The 20900-nt window shown below is 49.4% G+C and overlaps 1 protein-coding gene across 1 annotated transcript in view; it reads left to right on the top strand.

The window, feature by feature from the left end:
- Window positions 1-15731, top strand: part of RUVBL1 (RuvB like AAA ATPase 1) — a 42758-nt gene extending 27027 nt beyond the window's left edge. Inside the window, exons 9-11 of the mRNA XM_003279890.4 lie at window positions 8868-8970; window positions 14124-14215; window positions 15283-15731. Coding sequence (XP_003279938.1) covers window positions 8868-8970; window positions 14124-14215; window positions 15283-15442 — 355 coding nt within the window. The 3' untranslated portion in view covers window positions 15443-15731. The remainder of the gene's footprint in view (window positions 1-8867; window positions 8971-14123; window positions 14216-15282) is intronic.
- The last annotated feature ends 5169 nt before the right edge of the window (window positions 15732-20900 follow it).

The raw sequence follows: 20900 nt of genomic DNA, 5'->3' as shown, positions 1-20900 counted from the left end.
ACCATTCTCCTGCCTCAGTCTCCCGAGTAACTGGGACTACAGGTGCCTGCCACCACGCCTGGCTAATTTTTTTGTATTTTTAGTACAGACGGGGTTTCACCGTGTTAGCCAGGATGGTCTCGATCTCCTGACCTCGTGATCTGCCCGCCTCGGCCTCCCAAAGTGCTGGGATTACAGGCGTGAACCACCACGCCTGGCCCCAGCATTTTCTTTCTATCCCAGACCTCTGAACCACACTGGTGTCTTTCCATCCTCCCGCTCCACTCCTTCCCATCCCTTTGGCCTGCCTTTGGGAAGGGCAGATGTTGACCCCTGGAAGACAGTGTTCATACGGTGCTCATCCTGCCAAGATTGGCCCAAAGCTGGGCCGGGAACTTTCCTGGGGTTGCTTTTTCTCCTAAGCACTCTCCACGCTCGCGTTCCTGGAGAACACCCCATCTTCCCATCTCTCAAGCCCAGTGTCGGTATTCCCAGTACCTGGTAGTTTTATTGCTCTTTTGGTTTTCTGTGATCCTGTTTAAACATTAGTGCCTGGTCTCTCCAGTGCTGGGGGCACAAAGGTGGGTGATGAGGGGCCTCTTTTCAAGCCTGCAATAGAGTAGTATGGGGACAAAGTCCCTGAAGCTGCATGCTCAGGGCAGTGGAGGCAGTGGGAGTTAGACACCCTGTGGCCCATGAGTATCTCAGGACAGAGCTGGAGCCAAACTGAGCTTGAAATCAAAACTGCTGATTTGCCTAACTCAGCTCTGAATGATGGTGGGCCCTATCTAAGATTTTAGTTTACTCTTAATAGAGAAGCTTTATTTTTAAGACTGTCCAAGCTGGGCACAGTGGTATGCACCTGTAGTGTACTCTTTGGGAGGCTGAGGCGGGAAGGTTGCTTGAGGCTAGGAGTTTAAGGCTGTAGTGTGCAATGATTGCATCTGTGAATAGCTATCGCACTCCCACCTGGGCAACAGTGAGACCCCATCTCTAAAAATAATTTAAAAAAAAAACAAAACATGCAAACTCTGGTGTTGCTGGCTCTGGGTAAGCCCCACAGTGGGGGTTCTGTAGTGCTGTGAGCACTGCAGTATAGCAACAGGTCTTCCCCCTTAGGTGGTTTCTTTCACTTGCAATTAGGAATTAAATGCATGATTCAAGTCCATATGGCAGCATCTTGTAGCTACTCTGAATCCCCGTCCGTGATGCTCTCTGGACAAGACCACTGTCACAAGTGCTTCCTAAGTCTTGGAGAGAAAGTGTGTGCCAGATCCAGCATGGCTACCTGGGCAGCTTCTGGAGACAGATGCATGGGAGCCTTATGCCTGGTATGCCTGGCATGCCTGTGGCTGGCTGGACTTGCTTAGCCTTGGCCAGGCCAGGCTGAAGCCTGACAGTGCAGCTGGTGAAAAGGCTCAGCCTTGGACAGATGGTGCCCCCTGCTGGGGAGCTCTGATAATAGGCTTCCCTCCCTCCACAGTAGGGAACCTAGCCCAGCCCGTACCTGCAGAGCCTGGCATCTCTCGTCCCCAGAAGTAAGGTCTCTCAGTCCCATCCCACTCAGGACTAAGGTGCACAGAAAGGTGGCCTTGATCTCAGAACCTGCTCAGTGGAGACAAAGCTCTGGTCAGCCTGAAACCCAGGAGATTTGGCCCCAGCCCCATCTGGGCTGATTTGATCAAGGGCTGCTAGAGGTTGTGGAGACTCCTTGCCGGACTGTAGTTACTCAAGTGGAAGGAAGACACTTAGAGCATGGATCTTTAGGCAGGTCGGCTCAGGTAACGCAGATTCGGTTGTTTGCAGATTGGAAGAGAATTTTGGCACTATGTTCTAGTAGGAAATTTGTTGTGGTGATAATAATGTCAACATGGTAATGAAAAAAGTAATAGCCAACAATAATAGCCATCTGACATGCTTCCCACAGACTCCACCCCTAGAGGGGAACTACAGGGCTTCCTTACCCCCCAGAACCACATCTGATCTCTAGAGCTCCAAAGGAAAGGGAGGGGGAAGGGAAGTGACTAACTGAGGGCTTCCTCTGTGTCAGAAACTATCCAGAGCGCTCTACATGGGCCATCTCATGTCCTCCCAGGACACTCTGACAACCCTGTGAGCAGTTGAGGTTATCTCCAGACTCAAATGGGAGGTTACCTGCCCAGGCCATAGGCTAGAAAGTGTTGCCACTGGAACCTGAGCCCAGAGGAACGTCTGGGTCCAAACTCCATGCTCTCACTGCTCTCCCACACTGCTTCCCGGTGGCCCCTGGGCTGTGAGCGGGGATGGAGCTTTGACGGGGTGCTGCCTGGAGGTGGCAGTGGGGAACTGTTGAATGCTGACAACAGATTGCTGTGAAAATGCAGCCTCCTAGGAGTGTTCTTTCCCAGGTAGTGTACGCTCCCTCTTGGCTTCTTGCCGCTCACCCCTCCCTGTGTAAATGACCCTTGTGGATTGAGCCTCAGAAGTGAGCCCACTCTCTGATGGCCGTTGTGTTTTATGGAGCATGAATTTCAGCACTAGCCTGGTTCCTACATGGAAAAATTACAGGCATTGGAGTCATGTGGAAGCTCATGACCTGGGTGAGTTCCTTGACCTCTCTGAATCTTACCATCCTCATCAGGAAATGGGAATATCAGCACCTTTTTTGCAGAATTACGTGAAGAGTAGAAAAAGTGAGTGCAAAGTTGTCACGCAGGCCAGCCCTAGAGTATTGCCCTCTTGGAAGCTGATTTCATGCCCCTGCCTGGTCTGCCCTGTGGACATGGCTTGACCTCAGGGATCTCTGAGAACCCAGCAAGGCATGAAGCCTCTTTATAGCCCCTCCTGACCTTGACGAGCAGCCCCCAAGTCCTTTAGGTCACCTCTCCCTGTGTACAGCTGATGTGGGAACCGTTCTAGAAGAAGCAACTGTCCCTGGTCCTCTTGATACTCCAGGATCCTTCTGGGAAAGGTCCATCCATGGATGACAGGGAGGCAAAGCTCTGTTGCCTTCTTGCCTGGCTCCTCCCTAACTTGCCACCATAAGAAGTCCATTTCCTTCCAGGCTCAGGATACTGAACTGTTAGATGAAAGCCCAGCACTGATCCCAGCTTGGAAACTGGGAGATTTTCTTTTCATATTGAGGTATAGCTCCCTGGGATTAGGAGTTCTTGTAGGAGTTTCTCACTGAAAGTCACTTTGTTGCACCAAAGCATCAAGACTTAAGAAACAGTATGGTCTCTGCTCAGTGTAACCCTGTGGCAGACAGTGTTTCAAAAAAAAAAAAAAACAACTTTATGGAGACATAATTCATATAAAATACAATTTTTTTTGTGGTTTCTAGTGTATTCACAGAGTTGTGCAACCATCACCACAGTCAAATTTAGAACATTTTCATCACCCCAAAAAGAAACTATACCCATCAACAGTCATCGTCCCCTTCTGCACCCTTACCCCCATCCACCAGCAACCATTAATCAATTTTGTCTCTATAGATTTGCTTTTTCTGGAAATTTTGTATGAATAGCACCATATAATCTGGTCTTTTGTGACTGGCTTCTTTCACTTAGCATGATGTAGCATGCGTAGTACTTATTTCTTTTTCCAGCTGAATAGTATTCTATTATATGGAATATTTAATAGTGTATCTTATTTAACCATTTATTAGTTGATGGACATTGGGTTGTTGGCTTATTATGAATAATGCTGCTCTGAACATTTGTGTACAACTTTTTCTTTCTTTTTCTTTTTTTTTTTTAAGTAGGGATGGGGTCTCACTTTGTTGACCAGGCTGGTCTTGAACTCCTGGGCTTCAAGGATCCTCCTGCCTCAGCCTCCCAAACTGCTAGGATTACTGTGAGCTACCACACCCGGCCTATATACAGCATTTTTAAGTGGACATGGTTTTTATTTCTTTCGGTTATGTACCTAGGAGTGGAATTGCTGGGTCCAGTGGTAACTGTTTAACCTTTCAAGGAACTGCCAGCTGTTTTCCAAAGCCAGCTGCATCATTTGACATTCCTACCAACAATGGATGAAGGTCCCAATTTCTCCACATTCTTGCCAACACTTGTCTGTCTTTTTGATTATAGATATTCTAGTGGGTAATGAAGTAATATCTCATTGTGGTTTTGATTTGCATTTCCTTAACGACTAAGGATGTTGAGCATCTTTTCATGTGCTTATTGGCCATTTGTATATTGTCTTTGGAGAAATGTTTATTCACATCCTTTGCCCATTTTTTATTCAGGTTCTTTGTCTTTCCGTTGTTGAAATGTAAGAGTTCTTTATATATTCTGGATACTAGATCTTTATCATTTATATATGATTTATAAATATCCTATTCTTTGGGTTGTCTTTTCAGTTTCTTGATAGTGTCTTTTGACACACAGAAGTTTTAAATTTCAATGAGGTCCAATTTATGTTTCTTCTTTTGTTGTTTGTGTTTCTGGTTTCATATCTGAGAACCCATTGCCTAATCTAAAATCACAAAGGTTTATGCCTGTGTTTTCTTCTAAGAGTTTTATAGTTTCAGCTTTTATGTGTAGGTTTATGATCCATTTGTAGTTAATTTTCATGTAGGGCATAAGGAAGGGGTTGGTCCAACTTCATTATTTTGCATGTGAATATCCAGTTGTCCCAGAACCATTTGTTGAAAACTGTTCTTTTTTTATTGAAGTGTTTTGGCAGCCTCATCAGAAAATCAAATGGTTGTCTTTTTAGCACTCTTACTGTGTGCCCACTGAGCCAAGGTTAAGTGGATAGTAGGTGAGTTACCCGTCGCATTACCCACAGAGGTGTTTTTACTGTGCTTTCTGTCAGCAGAAAAGCTTTGTATTATCTGTGTCCCTGTAGTTACAGGATTACATAAAGAAGCATTTATGTAGTAATTCTCAACCAGGGGCAAATTTGTTCCGCTGGGGACACATAGCAATGTCTGGAGACATTTTTACTTAACATGACTCAGAAGTGCTGCTGGCATCTAGTGGGTAGAGGCCAAGGATGCTGCTGAACATCCCACAGCGCATAGGACAGCCCTTCAAAAAGAGTTAATTTGGTCCAAAACATCCACAGTGTCACAGTTATTGTAAGAGTTATTGTAAGAGGAAAGTAGTCACAAATGAGTCAGCCATGTTGCACATGTGGTGGTATATCTATAGGATACATTTCTAGAAGTACATTTGTCTTGCTCTTATAGATAAGTTGTATTGGATTCCAAGGAGATTTGGGTCTGTGGCTTCATAGCTCCAAACTGTCTATCTGGAGGAAGCTCACTAATGGCCGAGTTTGGACAATTGCTGAATGGTAAAGTGTTAAAATTAATAGTAGACTGAGGCCAAAGCCAGAAATGAACTTCTAAGATGCAAGAATAAGTCTGCAGATTTACCAAAATGTAATTATTATCCAGCTTCTTATTAGTAGTTTCATAACATTACCATTATCGCTGCCTTGTTAAACTGTGATCCTCCCCACCCCCGGTCCCCCAGCTCCTGCTGAGGTCAGCACATGGCCCAGCACCGCTGCTGGCACATGAGGGCTCCACTCAGCCAGCCCACTCAGCAGCATCACCGACTGGAACCGTCTCCCACTAATATGGCTTCTAGAAGAAACTTTCTACTTCAGATTCATAGCTTGGACAAATCTCAAAAATGTTTGGTCTTTAATTCCTAAAAAATGCTTAGCAGTCCTCAGCAGCCTTTTCTTTTGTTTGTCTCCTCAAATTCCTTTTTACCACTTGGTAGCCTTTTAATAGACTTTAAAAACTATAAGAAATGTTATTAATGCATTTCTATAAATTCTGTTCTTGTGAAGTTTGATTCGAGAGTACTTTATTTTTCTCTAACCTTTTCTTCTTTAAACTTTTTATGTTTGTTGTGATTTATCATGGGTGGTGTAGAATTTTGGATATTTTTGTCCTTGGGATATTTTAATGTGGCAAAATTGAGATCTTAGGATTTCCTCAGAATTCCCAAAAGAATTCTCAAATAAGACTTAAAAAACATTTACGGCCTAAATAGAATTAAAAAACTAAATATTAAATGTAGTTTTAAAAGGTTATTTTACTTAAAGTGAAGGTTCCAGGCACACCGAATACTGAGATTTGAATCATGATAGAATTTCATCTTTATAATTCTTCCTAATTTTAAAAAGACATTCGTTGCTGGAAAAAGATAAGTTTTCTCTAAAGTTAACGTAATATTTGTATTTCCTGGTAGTTTGTTTCCGTATTTACTTTGAAGATTTTAATTTTTTTTTTTTTTTTTTTTTGAGACGGAGTCTCACTCTGTCACCCAGGCTGGAGTGCAGTGACATGATCTCAGTACACTGCAAGCTCCGCCTCCCGGGTTCACGCCATTCTCCTGCCTCAGCCTCCCAAGTAGCTGGGACTACAGGTGCCTGCCACCATGCCCGGCTAATTTTTTGTATTTTTAGTAGAGACGGGGTTTCACCGTGGTCTCAATCTCCTGACCGCTGATCTGCCTGCCTCGGCCTCCCAAAGTGCTGGGATTACAGGCGTGAGCCACTGTGCCCAGCCGATTTTAATTTTTTTACATTAGATATAACAATTCATTAATGTAGCATTTTATTCTCTTTGAATCGTTTTTATTGTGGCAAAATGTGTGTAGCATAAAATTTGCCATTTTAACCATTTTTAAATGTACAATTCATTGGCATTAATGACATTCACGGGGTGGCATGACCATCGCCACTATTTCTAAAACCATCACCACTATTTCCAAAACTTTTTCATCACCTCAAAAACAGAAACTCTGTAACCATTAAGCATGAAGTCCCAACCCTCCCTCCCCTCAGATCCTGGTAACGTCTCATTTATTTCTGTCTTTTTTTTTTTTTCTTTTGAGATAGGGTCTCACTGTGTCACCCAGCCTGGAGTGCAGTGGCATAGTCTTGGCTCACTGCAACCTCTGCCTCCTGGGCTCAAACGATTCTCATGCCTTAGCTTCCGGAGTAGCTGGGATTACAGGCACACACCACCAGGCCTGGCTAATTTCTGTCTCTTTGAATTTGCCTACTGTAGATACTTCCTGTAAAGAAACCATAAAATATTTGTTCTTTTGTCGGTGGCTTATTTCACTTTGCATATTTTCAGGGTTCATCCTGTGCTAGCATGTATTTTGTTTGCATTTTATTTTTGCAGTCATAAATATGCATTTTTATACCTCAATTAACTGGATAGAATTTAAACAGGTAGATTTTATTTTTACTAAAGTTAAATTTTTAGCATGCTTACTTGTTTTTGAAACCAAATATTCAGATACTAACAAATCCAGTTGACATGACTAATTCTTTGTTATATTGATTACTCATAACCATAGACTGTACAATCCTGCACAAGTTTAAGAATGCCAGAAGTGTAGCCTTTCTGCTGTTATGACCCCCAGAGGCCAAGGCAGAAGCCCACAGCACATGGGGCCTCCAAACACTAGCTGAAGGCACCAGTGGCTGCCCAGAGCACCTCAGGGTCTGGTAGGTTGGCAAGGTTCCTCCCTAGGCTGTTATTCCTATGGCTTGGCTAAGGGTTCAAGAGAAAAATAGGCAAAAGATGGGATTGGACCCTTCTCAAAAAGAAGTAAAATAATATATATAAGGGAATACATTCAAATGCCTCATTAGTAATCAAAGAAATGCAAACTTAAGGTGTTACCTTTCCCTCTTTTTCTAAACTGTTGAAATTGCAAAATATTTCAGAATGAGAATACTCGGTAGTGCTATGATCCTGTGAGATTAGATAAGTCATGTAGCTGTATAAATTAGGATAGTTATTCATTCAAGTAGCTATTCAGGGTTCTGTCAGGCACTACAACAGTTGCTAAGGTTGTATGCATCTGTGAATAGCTATCGCAGGATAGCTCCATGGTACATAAGCTTATGGCTGTATATATCAAATTATCAAAATATCAATAAAAATAATAGCAACAATTGGAAACTACCTAAATGCTCAACAATTTGGGTTAAGTAAAATATTTAATGGATTGTTAAGTAAATATCAAACATAATTATTAAGACTGATGCAAGCCAGGTGCAGTAGCTCACACCTGTACTCCAAGCTACTTAGGAGGCTGAGGTGGGAGGAGCCCTTGAGCCCAGGAGTCCGGGGCTGCAGTGAGCTAGAGTCATGCCACTGCACTCCAGCCTGGGCCACAGAACAAGACCCAGTCTCAAAAACAAAACAAAACAAGAAGACTGAAGCAACATGAAAAAAAACAAAAAAAATTTTGCATACTTAGTATAATTTATAAAATTATACTACAGAGTATAATTAGTATATACTATAATATAGTATATACTATATATTATACTATATAAATTGTTTATATATGAACGTTTGGCAAATATCTAGATGATTATTTTTGAGTATGATTTTAGTTATTGTTTTTTTCCTCCTTTCCAGTTTTCCTATGATATTGATGATTACCAAGATAAAGAAGTTGGTTTTTTTTTCTTTTTGGAATAGAGTCTCACTCTGTCACCCAGGGTGGAGTGCACTGGTACACTCTCAGCTCACTGCAACCTCTGCCTCATGGGTTCAGGTGATTCTCATGCCTCAGCCTCCTGAGTAGCTGGGATTACAGGTGTGCACCACCATGCCCAGCTAATTTTTGTATTTTTAATAGAGACGGGGTTTCAACATGTTGGCCAGCCGTTCTTGAACTCCTGACCTCAGGTGATCTACCCGCCTCTGCCTCCCAAAGTGTTGGGATTACAGGTGTGAGCCACTGTGCCCAGCCTGAAGTTGTTTTTATGCCACTGGAAGTTAGTCTGTTTACTCTGGTCCTGGCTCTGATTCTTAGGCTCTAGCTTGTGGTGTCAGTGTTGGATCTGTATTTCCAGTGTCGTTTCTTGTCTAACAGAGGCTTAGGTGATGGGATTAATTTTGCCCCTTACAGAGGCACTGAGGACATCACATCCCCTCACGGTATCCCTCTTGACCTTCTGGACCGAGTGATGATAATCCGGACCATGCTGTATACTCCGCAGGAAATGAAACAGGTGAGCCTCCCTTCTTCTCTCCTGCTCTCTTCTCTCATTTGCTCCCAGTGTTCACTGATGGCTGTGCAGAAAGGTATCTGCAGCTTGGATCTGGCTGCCATTCACCATCTCACCACTTAGCTACTGGCCTCGAGCAAGTCACATGACTCCAGAGTCTCAGTCTCCCCATCTGAAAGATGGATTGGTCTAACTAGACATTGCCCCAAGTGTCAACAGAAGCTCAGCTCCCTGTCTTGGCTGTTTGCTTTTCTGCTGTTCCCCCTTTGATAAGCTTTAGGAAAAGGATAGTGAAAAAATCAACTTGATGATAGCCATTAGGGAGGCTACCAGCTCTATAAAAAGGAAGCAATAAAATATGATTTAGTGATAGCCTTTTGGTGACCAGGCCAGACTATGCCTGTGGCCTTTTCTATTCAGAGGACAAGGCCAGGCTCGCTGTTCCACCTGAACCAATAGCAAGCCAGCTCCAGCAGGGTACAGAATGTAGCCACCCTGACCTGGAAGAGGCCAGTGCTTGTGTCCTAGCAGAGGCTGTCTGCTGTAAACAGCATGACAAGTTTATCGGCAGCTTTGGAGGCTGCTCCTGGGCAGATCTGTGGCTTTGCAATAGAGTCCTTGAGGACTTCTGCCAAGTCCACAGAGGTGATGGCGAGACAGCATCATACAGCTTAGAAGAGCACCTGAAGAGGGAGTTTGTGAAACTGATCATATAATAAGAGGCTTCATTGGAGGACCCGTGGAAGCATCTAGCTCAGTGGCTGGCACATGGTGCATGCCCTGAAGTCTGCATGAGCTGAATCTGGGTTAGGCTCAGAGTTGGGAGACGACAGGGATGTATGAGCGTGGGCTTTATCCACAGGGCCACAGTCCCAGTTGTTCCTGCAGGAATTGCCTCTTGCTTGGTTTGGAGCTCGAGCACAACTATGTGCCAAGCATAGGAATACCATTGGACTAGGAATGTCTAGACACCTTCATGGTATTTCCAGGTATTCCATGTGATCACCATCTATTTTATTTTTTACATTTGAGTCACGGAGCTGTAAGTCCAGGATGCAAAGCCAGGCAGTGCCCTGCAGAGCCCAGGCCATCTGTTCGGTGGTACATACCCTGAATTGGTGTCTCCGAGGCGGCATGTGCTGTGCTCTTTCCTCTGCCCTGCCCACCTTTGCCCCAAATGTTCTCTTCTGGTGGGCTCTGGCATGCAGCCATGGTTGGAGATGCTGAGCAGACTGGGGCTGCAGTGACATCTCGATGCACTTTGCCTGGACCTTGTCTTTTCACCAGAGCATGGCACTCTTTGTTGAGCATCGTGTTGAGCAGGACATGCCTGGCCAGTTTGTTTCCATTTGATCCCCTGTAACCCATGAGGCAGGGAGAACTACTGTCATTGCCGTTTTAAAAGATGAGGACATTACCCAGGCATGGTGACTCACACCTGTAATCCCAGTACTTTGGGAGGCTGAGGCTGGAGGGTCACTTGAGCTCAGGAGTTTGAGACCAGCCTGGGCCACATAGTGACACCCCTACTCACTAAAACATCAAAAAGTTAGCCAGGTGTGGTGGTATGTGCCTGTAGTCCCAGCTACTTGGGAGGCTGAGGTGAGAGGATCGCTTTAGCCCAGGAGGTCGAGGCTGCAGTGAGCTGTGATGGTGCCACTGCACTCCAACAGAGTGAGACCCTGTCTCAAAAAAAGACAGATGAGGACACTGAGACCTAGGGTAACTAATTCACCCAAGTTCATAACATTAGTCAGTGGCTAGCAGGTAATGGGACTGGCTGTAATCCAGGCTTTCTGATCCGGAAACCCGTGTTCTTAATCACCGTGCCACCCAGCTTCCCTCCTGCTAGAAATCTCTCATCTCATTGTCATTAGGATTCGTGAGGTGGCTTTCCTCTGGCAGTTTGTGAGCAGGACCTTTCCTTTGTAGCAGTCAGGGCCTCTCCCGGGCCTTTCCCGGCACTTCTGCTGCTCTCCTGTGGCTGGAGGCCCAGCCTGGGCCTGCCAGCATCTCTTACTGCATGCAGGAGTGCTGTGGGGATGCATCAGGAGAGTCACAGGTCTCCCTTCGTAACCAGCATTGGCAAATTACTGAAGCAGTTATGGTTCACAGTAGCAATTGTATATGTTACTTAGGAGATGGTGTCAATGGCCGGGGGCCTCAACGCCACGTAAGGGTGTCTTGCCAGGTGACTTGCAAGGGTGACTGCCAGGTTGAAGCCAAGGCATTCACTGAACGGAAGCAGAAGCAGAAACAGAGTCGCAGGCAATTCTTGGAAAACTGGCCCATTCTTACTGTGGGACATAGCACCTTACTGTTGGGTCCAAAACCCCATGTGTCCTGCCAAAAAAAGCAGCCCAGCACAGATGTGTTCAGGGCTAGAGACACCAGGAGTATTTTGAGGCCACGATTTGCCTACTGAATGACTTGAGCAATTTGGTGCATCTCACCGAGCCTCCACCTTCTCTGTTAAAATGGAACATCTGCTCCCTCCTTTGCAAGATTGTCATTAGGATTCGTGAGGTATTGGCAATAACGGGCCCTCCCATCCTTCCCATTGCTGTTGTTATTACTGTATTCATAGCTTTGTGTGCTTCATAGGTACACTCTAGGGTCCTCTACGTACAACATACAACAGCTTCGCAATAGCCAGTGTTGGAGGCTCCAAGAACGAGGGTCCTGTGGCTATGTGGAGAGTACGCAGCAGAGCCAGGACTGCCACTCAGAGCTAGTTCACCCTTGCTGCCGCCATTCGAACCCAGAGCTCCTGGCCCAAACGGTCTGGAATGTTCTGCACTGTGCTTCTAGAACAATGACTTGCCAGGCCAGCTCTGGGCTGGGGCCGTCTTGGCTCAGTGAGGAGGGCCTCTCCTCAGGCTTTCTCTCAGGACTCGTGGCTTTGTTCCCGCTGGCCCAGGCGATAACCTCAGCATTTTTACTGGAGCCTGGGGCTAGGTTTTTAAACAAACTCGATGTAACTTGTGTACTCTGCAGTCCAAGCCGACACCCTCATAAACTATCCCTGCAGGTTATTAAATGATTAAAGATCTCATTTATGAACTGTCCATTTTCGAGCAGCCTGAGACAGACGCTCTCACGATTGCTCTGACCTGCTCTCTCTAGTGAGAGAGAGAGAGCAGAGTGTCCCTGACATTCTGGAAGCTAAGCCACAGATTCAGTGCAGCTCACTGAAGGCAAGACACTTAGGCTTAAGCTGTCTCCTGTGACCAGGCTCCAGGATTCAATATTTACATCTCCCTGGAGTTTCAGAAGGTCCTCTGGGGACATTTTTCTTGGCAAGACCTGGCGGTTTCCTCAGTCCCAGCTGTGAGTGAGAAGCCCTTTTTACCTTGAAGCTGTGTTCAGAGGGGAGTTCTATTGTGAGTCCCTCCCAGCTCCTTTTCTTGGTTGTCCTTGTACCATCCAGTAACTTCAGAGGGCCCCTCTTTGCCCAGCTGCATTTAGCTTTGGATTTCAGACAGTGGAGCCTCTCCTGCACAAGCTAAGATTGTTTCAGTGGAGCTCACACCCTGGCAGTTCACCCATGAGCCCAGCAGATAAGTTTCATGTGGCCTATGCAGTGTTTGTGAAATGTTTGAACAAGTTGCTGACATGTAGACATCAGGACATTTTTTTTTTTTTTTTTTTGAGATGGAGTTTCTCTCTTGTTGCCCAGGCTAGAGTACAACGGCGCAATCTCAGCTCACTGCAACCTCCGCCTCCCGGGTTCAAGCAATTCTCCTGCCTCAGCCTCCTGAGTAGCTGGGATTACAGGCACGCACCAGCACACCCACCTAATTTTTGTCTTTTTAGTAGAGATGGGGTTTCGCCATGTTGGTCAGGCTGGTCTTAAACTCCTGACCTCAGGTGATCCACCTGCCTCGGCCTCCCAAAGTGCTGGGATTACAGGCGTGAGCCACTGTGTCTGGCCAAAATCAGGACATTTCGTACAAGGATCTGAGTTCTGAGCCTGTCTTGACAAAAGGGAAGACTGCAGACAGCACCTTGCAGCAGTGGTGGCCACGGATGGAGGGGCTGCCTCCCCAGGGTGTTTGCTGGCCAAGCACTTCACCCTCACCTGGCTCATTATAGCCGCTGTGGCCTGCTGCGGCTTTCCAAGGCTTTTCTCATCTGTGGGCAGCTGACGTGCTGTCCCCCGAGCCCAACCACAATCATCAGAGACTGGGCTCCCCCTGCAGCTCCTGCCCACAGGGTCCCGACCTGGAGAGCTGACAGGTGAGGCTTGATGTGGCCACCTCAGTAAACCTCTGGCTCTCCTCCCTCCTGGAAGGCTGAAGCTGGGACTCAGTCTTTCCCAGCTCCTGTGCCTCTACACTGGGTGTGCTTTTATGGCTTTAATTTCAACAAGGGCTTCTTGATATCTTGTTTACGAAGCTGCCAAAGTGAAAAATTCCTGTATTATATGCGGCTCGAAGTCCTGCAGTTATCTCAGCTCCACAACACACAACATCATTATCCCGGCTGCCCCTTATCACTCAGTGCTGGTACGCCTGCAGGATCCTGGTCCACCGTGTTACAGCATCCCCGCCGCCAGCCTGCCTCCCCTCCAGTTCTACCAAGATCTTCAAACTGCAACAAGCGTCAGCCTCTTCTTGATAGATTAGATATCTCCCAGTGATGTTATGAGGCCTGGTAAATCTTTAAAAGTAACTTTTTTGATTCATTTAACCATCATATTTATCAAGCAAATAAAAAATGTCTTTTCTTGCCTGAGTGCTTGTAGGCGGTAGTGCCCATGCTGGAGAGGAAGGTTAGAGCCCTTGCAGGAGCCCAGGGTAGGTTAGAAGAGGCCCCAGTTCTCTGCCTGGGGACAGGGGAGGGGAGGACATGGAGGCAAGAGTGAGCCACTTGGGAAGCCACACACCTCCTGGGGCACCAGCCACACTTGAGTCAGTTGAACACAGCACACTGGCCGTGGTGCTCTTCATGCATACTGCGGGGCCGCACATGCCTCCTGGAGGGTGCCGGGCCGGCAGTGCTGGGCGGGCATTGGCTCCCTGCCCACCAGCCCAGGTCTCGGTCTCTCTTATGCTGCACAGTGAGAAATACTGAGCAACATTGTCTTTAAAGCACTTTAGAAGTGGGGCACTTGAGGTCAGTCACTGTTGATCATGTTTTTTCTCCTTTAAAAGATCATTAAAATCCGTGCCCAGACGGAAGGAATCAACATCAGTGAGGAGGCACTGAACCACCTTGGGGAGATTGGCACCAAGACCACACTGAGGTGAGCCGGTACCCTGGGCCCGCCGGGGCCTCCCCAGCACAGCCAGGGCCCTTGCTGGGGTCATTCTGGACAATAAAGGCAGGTCCCTTCCTAGGGCACGGGACTCTATCCATCTGCTCTTCTTGGCGCGATGGGTGCCAGGGCACTTGAGAATGCAGAGGATCTATCTGATGGTTTTGAACAAGCCAGAGTAAGGGCGAAGTCCCCGTATCCTGCAGCAGATGCTCTCCTCTAGTGGAGAGTGCTTTGACCCTGGGCCTTCTTGTGGCAGAGAAGATGCGCAGAACTAGAGAGCAGGGACCATGTGGCAGCTCATTAGCCAGGGCCCTGGCTCCTGTTCTCCCGGTTTTGTTATGAGTCCTGGTAAATCTTTAACTTTTTTGATTTATTTAACCATCAAGCAACTAAAAAATGTCTGGGTGGTGGGTATGGAGAGCCAGGGAGGAGCGCAGACATAGACAGTTCTCCTAATTGTTCTTCAGCGGCTCAAAGGCAGGACCGGCAGAACATGTCCCTTCACAGTGGCCTGACTCATTGTAAAATCATTGCTTCACAGTCCTCAGCCCTTCCCTACATGCCTTGAGTCAGTTCTTGCTCCTGAGGTTGAAGGCAGAAATGCAAGCTGTGAGGTTTGGATGAAGGGGTACTTTTTAAAATGGCAGAGTCTTCGTGCCTTTGGATGGGCATGTACTTCCAGCTGGCTGTGTTTTCGTTTCCCTGCCATGTTAAATATCCCTATCTGTCGGACACCTGTATACATCTAAGTTTGCAGTCCTTTTCCAGTAGCAGTGACGTTACTTCCTATTGGAGGATTTGTAGACTGTACTAAAGATTTGGGGAATAGCACTTATGTCTTCTTGGTGGCTCCTGGCCCCTCTCTGATGGGATAATGACTGCAGCTCTCTGAGAAGTGACAACTTTGTCTCCCCTTTTCTGTGTTCATGTCAGCTGGCACAAGCCTAGCACTGGGCTCTGCTCCTGGTGCCAGTGCTGCCTACTGATTTGGGGGAAGGGGCTTTCTTCGGTGGCCCCAGTTTCACTCCAGCCCTGGCCCCTGTCCACTCTAGGTACTCAGTGCAGCTGCTGACCCCGGCCAACTTGCTTGCTAAAATCAATGGGAAGGACAGCATTGAGAAAGAGCACGTCGAAGAGATCAGTGAGCTTTTCTATGATGCCAAGTCCTCCGCCAAAATCCTGGCTGACCAGCAGGATAAGTACATGAAGTGAGATGGCTGAGGTTTTCAGCAGCAAGAGACTCCCCAGGTGTGCCTGGCCTGGGTCCGGCCTGGGGGCGCTTGCCCCTGGGGCTGCCGTCCCCACTCAGGCGTGGTCTGCAGCGCTGTCAGTTCAGTGTGGAAAGCATTTCTTTTTAAGTTATCATAACTGTTCCTGTGGTTGCTTTGAAAGAACCCTTCCTTACCTGGTGTGTTTTCTTCACAGGTTATTTTGATTCTCTCTCTGTGTCTCTCTCTCTATCTATCTTAAGTTTTTTAAAAATAAACTTTGCAGAACAGTTTTAGATGTACAGAGTCATTGTGAACATACAATAGGGAGTTCCCATGTATCTTGTACCCAGTTTCCCTTCTTGTTAACATGTTACATCCGATAGCACATTTGTCACCGTGAATGACTGATACCGATGCATTGTTATACTGCATTCACATTTTCTCAGTTTTACCTAATGTCCTTTGTCTGTCCCAGGATCCCATCCAGGATAACCCATTACAACGAGTTGTCATGTCTCCTTAGATGCCTCTTGGCTGTGACATTTTCTTAGATTTTCCTTGTTCTTGATGACCCTGACAGTTTTGAGGAGGACTTATCAGGTATTCTGTAGAACATCCCTCAGTTGGGGTTTGTCTGATGCTTTTCTCATGAGTAGACTGGGATTGTGGGTTATGGAGAGGAAGACTACAGAGGTGAAATGTGGTTCTCATCACATCGTATCATGTGTGGTTCTCATCACATGCTAGCAACATGACTCATCGTTGATGGTGACCTTGACCCTTTGGCTGAGGTCATGTTTGTCGGGTCTTCTCACTGTAAAGTTACTCTCTGCTGCCTTTCCGTACTGAATTCTTTGGAAGGGAGTCACTATGTGCAGCCCACAGTTAAATGGCAGGGGTTATGCTCACCTCTAGAGAACTGAGTATTTACCAAAATTATTTGGGATTCTGCATGGAAGATTGTATACTTTAGTAGATTTATTTTGTTGCTCAAATTGAGCAAGCTTTGGCCAGTGAGAGCTCTTGTCAGTTGGCTCATGTGTCCCTCCGAAGTGTCCCTGTCTCTCTGGCTGCATCTCTGGGTTCACCCACTAAGCAGCAAGGGCAAGTGCAGCACTGGGCAGTGCACCTTACTGGAATGTGCCTTCCCAGTAGGATGAGCGCTGTGTTCTTGCCCTTGCCAGGCCTGTCCTTCCCTGCTGGCTCCGTGGTGCCTGAGGTGGGGCTGAGCACCCAGACGCTGTTCCCAGCACTTGCTCCTTGGGCTAGTTCAGACTGGATCTCCGTGCTGTTATGATATGGGAGGCGGGGCTGACCGGGATGATCATCTTGATCCAGTGCTTTAGTCCCGACTAACTATGAGCTCCTTGTGGGGCAAGCAGCATTGTCCTTCCATTAGGGACAGTCCCCTGTAGTCATGTCAAGGGGACAGTGGGAGGGGGCGGAGATAATGCTGGGGATTCCATCTAGCCTGAGAGGCCCCAGCTGTCCCTGCTGCCAGAGTGAATCTTCTCCCTCGGCCTGGCCCCTGAGGAGACCCTGGCATGCACAGCAGTGGTGGTGGGACCCTTCATGAAGTCAGCTGTGCATGTGGCCCATCCCGGCTGCCAGTGTCCTCTGAGGCTGCGCTTGTCTTTAGCCTCCCCACTCGAGCCATGTTAGACAAACAGAAGAGAGATGCAGGAAGAGCTTATTGCACCAGGGACTGTGTTCACACTCTGCATTCCATGTTGTCTTCACAGTAGCCTGTGAGACTGGGATAGGTGTGCTAGCCCACTTCCAAGTCCACTTCCACAGAGGAGGAGGGGACAGTTCATGCAAGTCCCTTGCCCAGCTAGTGAGAGATGGAACCAGGATTTGAAATCAGGCTGCTTGGAACCTGTGTTTCCTAACTCCTGGGGGCCATACTGCCTCCTTCTGTGTTGGCATTTAGCAGCAACTAGGAGCTGTCAAGATCTGACCTTTGTACCAGGCAGGTGAAGGAAGCGGGGTCCGGTGTGGGGAAGGTGACCCACCTAGAGGACCAGAACCAGGCCTCTGCCCTGGCTGGGCCTCTCACTTGGGCTCCAAGCCTTTCATGGTGTTTAAGGAGCAGGATGGAAGTGGCGCAGACAGCAGATCTCACAGCTGCGGGTGGGGACAGTCTTCTTCGGCTGCCCAAGGTACCAACATCCAGATCAGCCAGGTGAGGAGGGGACTGTGGTCTTGCTCTTCCTAGGCCACAGACCCCTGGTTCCTGCCCCTCAAATATCCTAGCTGAGGTGGTGCTCAGAGAGATGGCCCAGTTCGCTGGTCTGTGCTCCAAAGTGAGGGAGATGGTTCTGGATAGGTAGGAAGGTGGGATTATTTTAATTTTCCTCCTGTTTTTTCCAGCAAGGCCTGTGATTATTACATTAATCTTCCAGGCGAAGTTTTTACGACTGATCCCTCGCCAACTATGAGAAGTTTCTCCATCCATTACTAAGAGGGAAACAGACCCTGGTGGGGAGGAAAATATTTGTTACATCTTATCAGGCTGACACACAATCTAACAACAATTACAGCAGCCTCATTTTTTGCACTATTTCAGCTCCAGTGTGAAAAATTATTGTAATATTAAAGTGAGGCAGGGTGGGGGCTGGTCATCAGAAGTGGTTGAATATTCCAGGCTCTCAGCCCAGGCTCTCTTGGGTGCCACCCAGGGAGCTGATTGGGTGGCTGAGGAGAGGGAGGGAGGAATTTTCACAAATCCCAGCGCCCTGTCTCCTGTGCTAATGGCCCCAGAGATACTTGCGAGACTGGGAAGGGCTCTTGAAAGACACGTCCCTGGCCCTGGCAGGGAAACCACCTTGTGTCCTGCCTCATTTTCTCAGTGCAGACACCTTCTTACTGCCACATGTCTTAGGGTTGCACCTGCCAGATTGATTGGTAGGATAGTTTGTTTTTTAGGACTCAATGAATCATGCTCTCACACCAGAGAGTGACTTCTTGGTTAGCAAACCTTTCTTAGCCATTTGTGTAATAAAATGGGGGTACAGAAGGGAGGTGGGGTTGCTCTCCCAGTCGACCTCTATCTCTCAGAAACTGTGGCCAGCCCTGGGCGGAGCAGCTGGGGTACCCCAATAAGGCCCTGCTCTGGAGGGCTGTGGGCAGAGGAGCAGTGGGAGGGGACCCAGGGGTTCTGGGGCTCAGCAGGGCATGGTATTGATTGCATTTTCCTCCTCTGTGTGGCCCTTGGTCCTAGCCCCATGAGTCTTTGGTTTCCTGGTGTGTGAGTGGGAAGTTCATATACCATAGACCCATGTGAGGACTTGGTGAAGTGACCCACATGCGGCTGTATCAGGTACCCAAGAGACTAAGCGGCAGTAAAGAGTTCCTGATCCCTGGCCCACTTGGAAAGAGGTCACAGTTTGTCAAACTGGAGCAAGCAGCCTGCTAGGCCCTGCCCCTCCCTATCGCACACAGCTGGCACTTGGAAGGACCCTTAGGATCCCTCTGTGTTTGGAAAAAGCCCTGCAGCCCAGAGGGGCCAGCACTGGCTCAGGGCCACACAGCCCAAGAGCAGAGGGGGTAGCACGGGGCAACTGCCAGAAACAACGCACTGCTTCTCACTGGGGCCCTAGCATCCCATCCTGGGTGAGGCTCAGCTAGGGCTGAGGCAGCCGGGGGGGCGAAATGACCACCCCCTTGTCTCAGCCAGTGCTGGTGTTTGTCAGGTCAGACCTGCTCTCATTTGGTGTCCGGGAAAGAGGTCCCTCGGGAGGTAGAACAGTGTTCACCCCCTCCAACCGTGGTCATCCATTAATTCTCCACACAGAAGTTCCTCTTGCTTCCTCCAGTGTGCGGCCACTCCCCTTCCATTTGTTCTGGGGAGAGCAGGCCATACGAGGATAGGGGGTGAGGGAGGCCTGGGCAGGGGGGCTGGGGAGCTTAGGGTGCAGGGCGGGCCACGCAGCAGGGCCCCGGAACGGTGAAGGGGTGGGCCGGCCACGGGGGCTGCCTGTCGTCCCCTGCTGCCCTGCCGCCCCTCCCGTCACTTGGCGGCAGGCACGGTGATTAATGGCCAGGCCGTGCTGGCCGGGCCGCCATCAGCGCGCGTCTCGGCGATGGATGCGGCTGTCAGGCCGGCCCGGCCCGCGCTGACCCCCGGGCAGGGGCCCGGCGCGATCAATGGGCTGCGCGCGGCGGGCGGCGGCTGGGCCGGCGCGATAAGATGGGCCGATGGGCGCCTGCCGATTGCCCGCTCCGTCACCCGCCGTCACCGTCACCGTCACGCCGCCAGCGCGCAGATCAGCGCCGTCAGCGCCGCGTGATTAATGGGGACGCCGGCTGCTGTGGGGAGGGCGCGGGCATGCGGACCCCGCACCCAGAGGGACGTGGTGGGGTGTGGGGTGCGGGCTGGGACGCCGCACACGGCACGCTGCACTTAGACTGGAGCCGCGTGCGGGGAACGGGGGACACGGCGGGATGCGGGCTGCAGGTCTGGGGCACACGGCGCAGGTTTTCACGGGGCTGCGCGCGCGCGTGTGTATGTAGTGGGTGGAGGTCCCGGTGCCACCGTAACACAAGGGCCTGAGTAACTTAGGCCTGAGGGGTGGGGGGAGGAGGGACCACACCTACTGTGGCCTCCCCACCGCGACCCCTGCCTGGCCTAGGCCTCAGCCACCAGGTCCACCAGCCTATTCGGTCTTTGCAAGCCTGCCCACTGTCCCAACCATCTTTGAGAACCCAGACTAGACTGTCAGGACCCCGACCAAAACCCTTCCACAGGTCCCATGGCTAAATCCCAGGTTCCCCACCCTCCCGGCAGGCCCGCAGGAATGCCGGCCCCGCCTCTCCACGCCGGCCGCCCCGCTGTGCTCCTTTAACTGTCGTCGCAAGTGGTCCCGTCCCCCAGAGCTTCGTCCCTGGGTCGGGTCATGCTGTTGGGGACACCCTGAGCGCTCTCAGCGCACCGTTGGCCCTGCTCGCGCCCCACCGGGTGACGGGGGCAAGAGCCGGCTTCCCACCCCCCTCCTCCGCGCCAGAGGGCACAAATCCCCACTCGAAGCGACCCGCCTCTCAGGCACTGCCTCTCCAGAAGAGCACCGGGCCGCCGTGACCCACTCGGGACTCGGGACTCTGGAGGGAGAGGCTCGCCCAACCCAAATACCCACATGCCGCCAGGGAAGAGCCGCGTGCCAGGTGTGCAAAGAGGGGGCCGGAGGGCTTCCCAAAGCCAGTTGTCGACAGGAGCGCAGCAGGGACAGCCGGGCGCGAGTGTGGGACTGGCCCGAAGCCCGAACTACCAAGGAGAGCGAGACGAGGGGAAGGGGGGGGCCGGGCTGGGTGGACTGGGGCCTATCCCGTGGGCAGTGGGGATCTCAGGGCCAAGCGGCAGCGGAGGCAGGGCCAGCCACTCTCCCTTTTCCCCTCGAAAACCACAGCCTTCCAGGGCCGCGCGGCACCCCGCGGGAGCTTGCGAGGACACAGCGCCCCCG

The sequence above is a fragment of the Nomascus leucogenys genome, chromosome 21, assembly GCF_006542625.1.
Source record: "Nomascus leucogenys isolate Asia chromosome 21, Asia_NLE_v1, whole genome shotgun sequence".
Classification (NCBI taxonomy): Eukaryota; Metazoa; Chordata; class Mammalia; order Primates; family Hylobatidae; genus Nomascus; species Nomascus leucogenys.
This window is presented reverse-complemented; position numbering and strand designations above follow the sequence as displayed.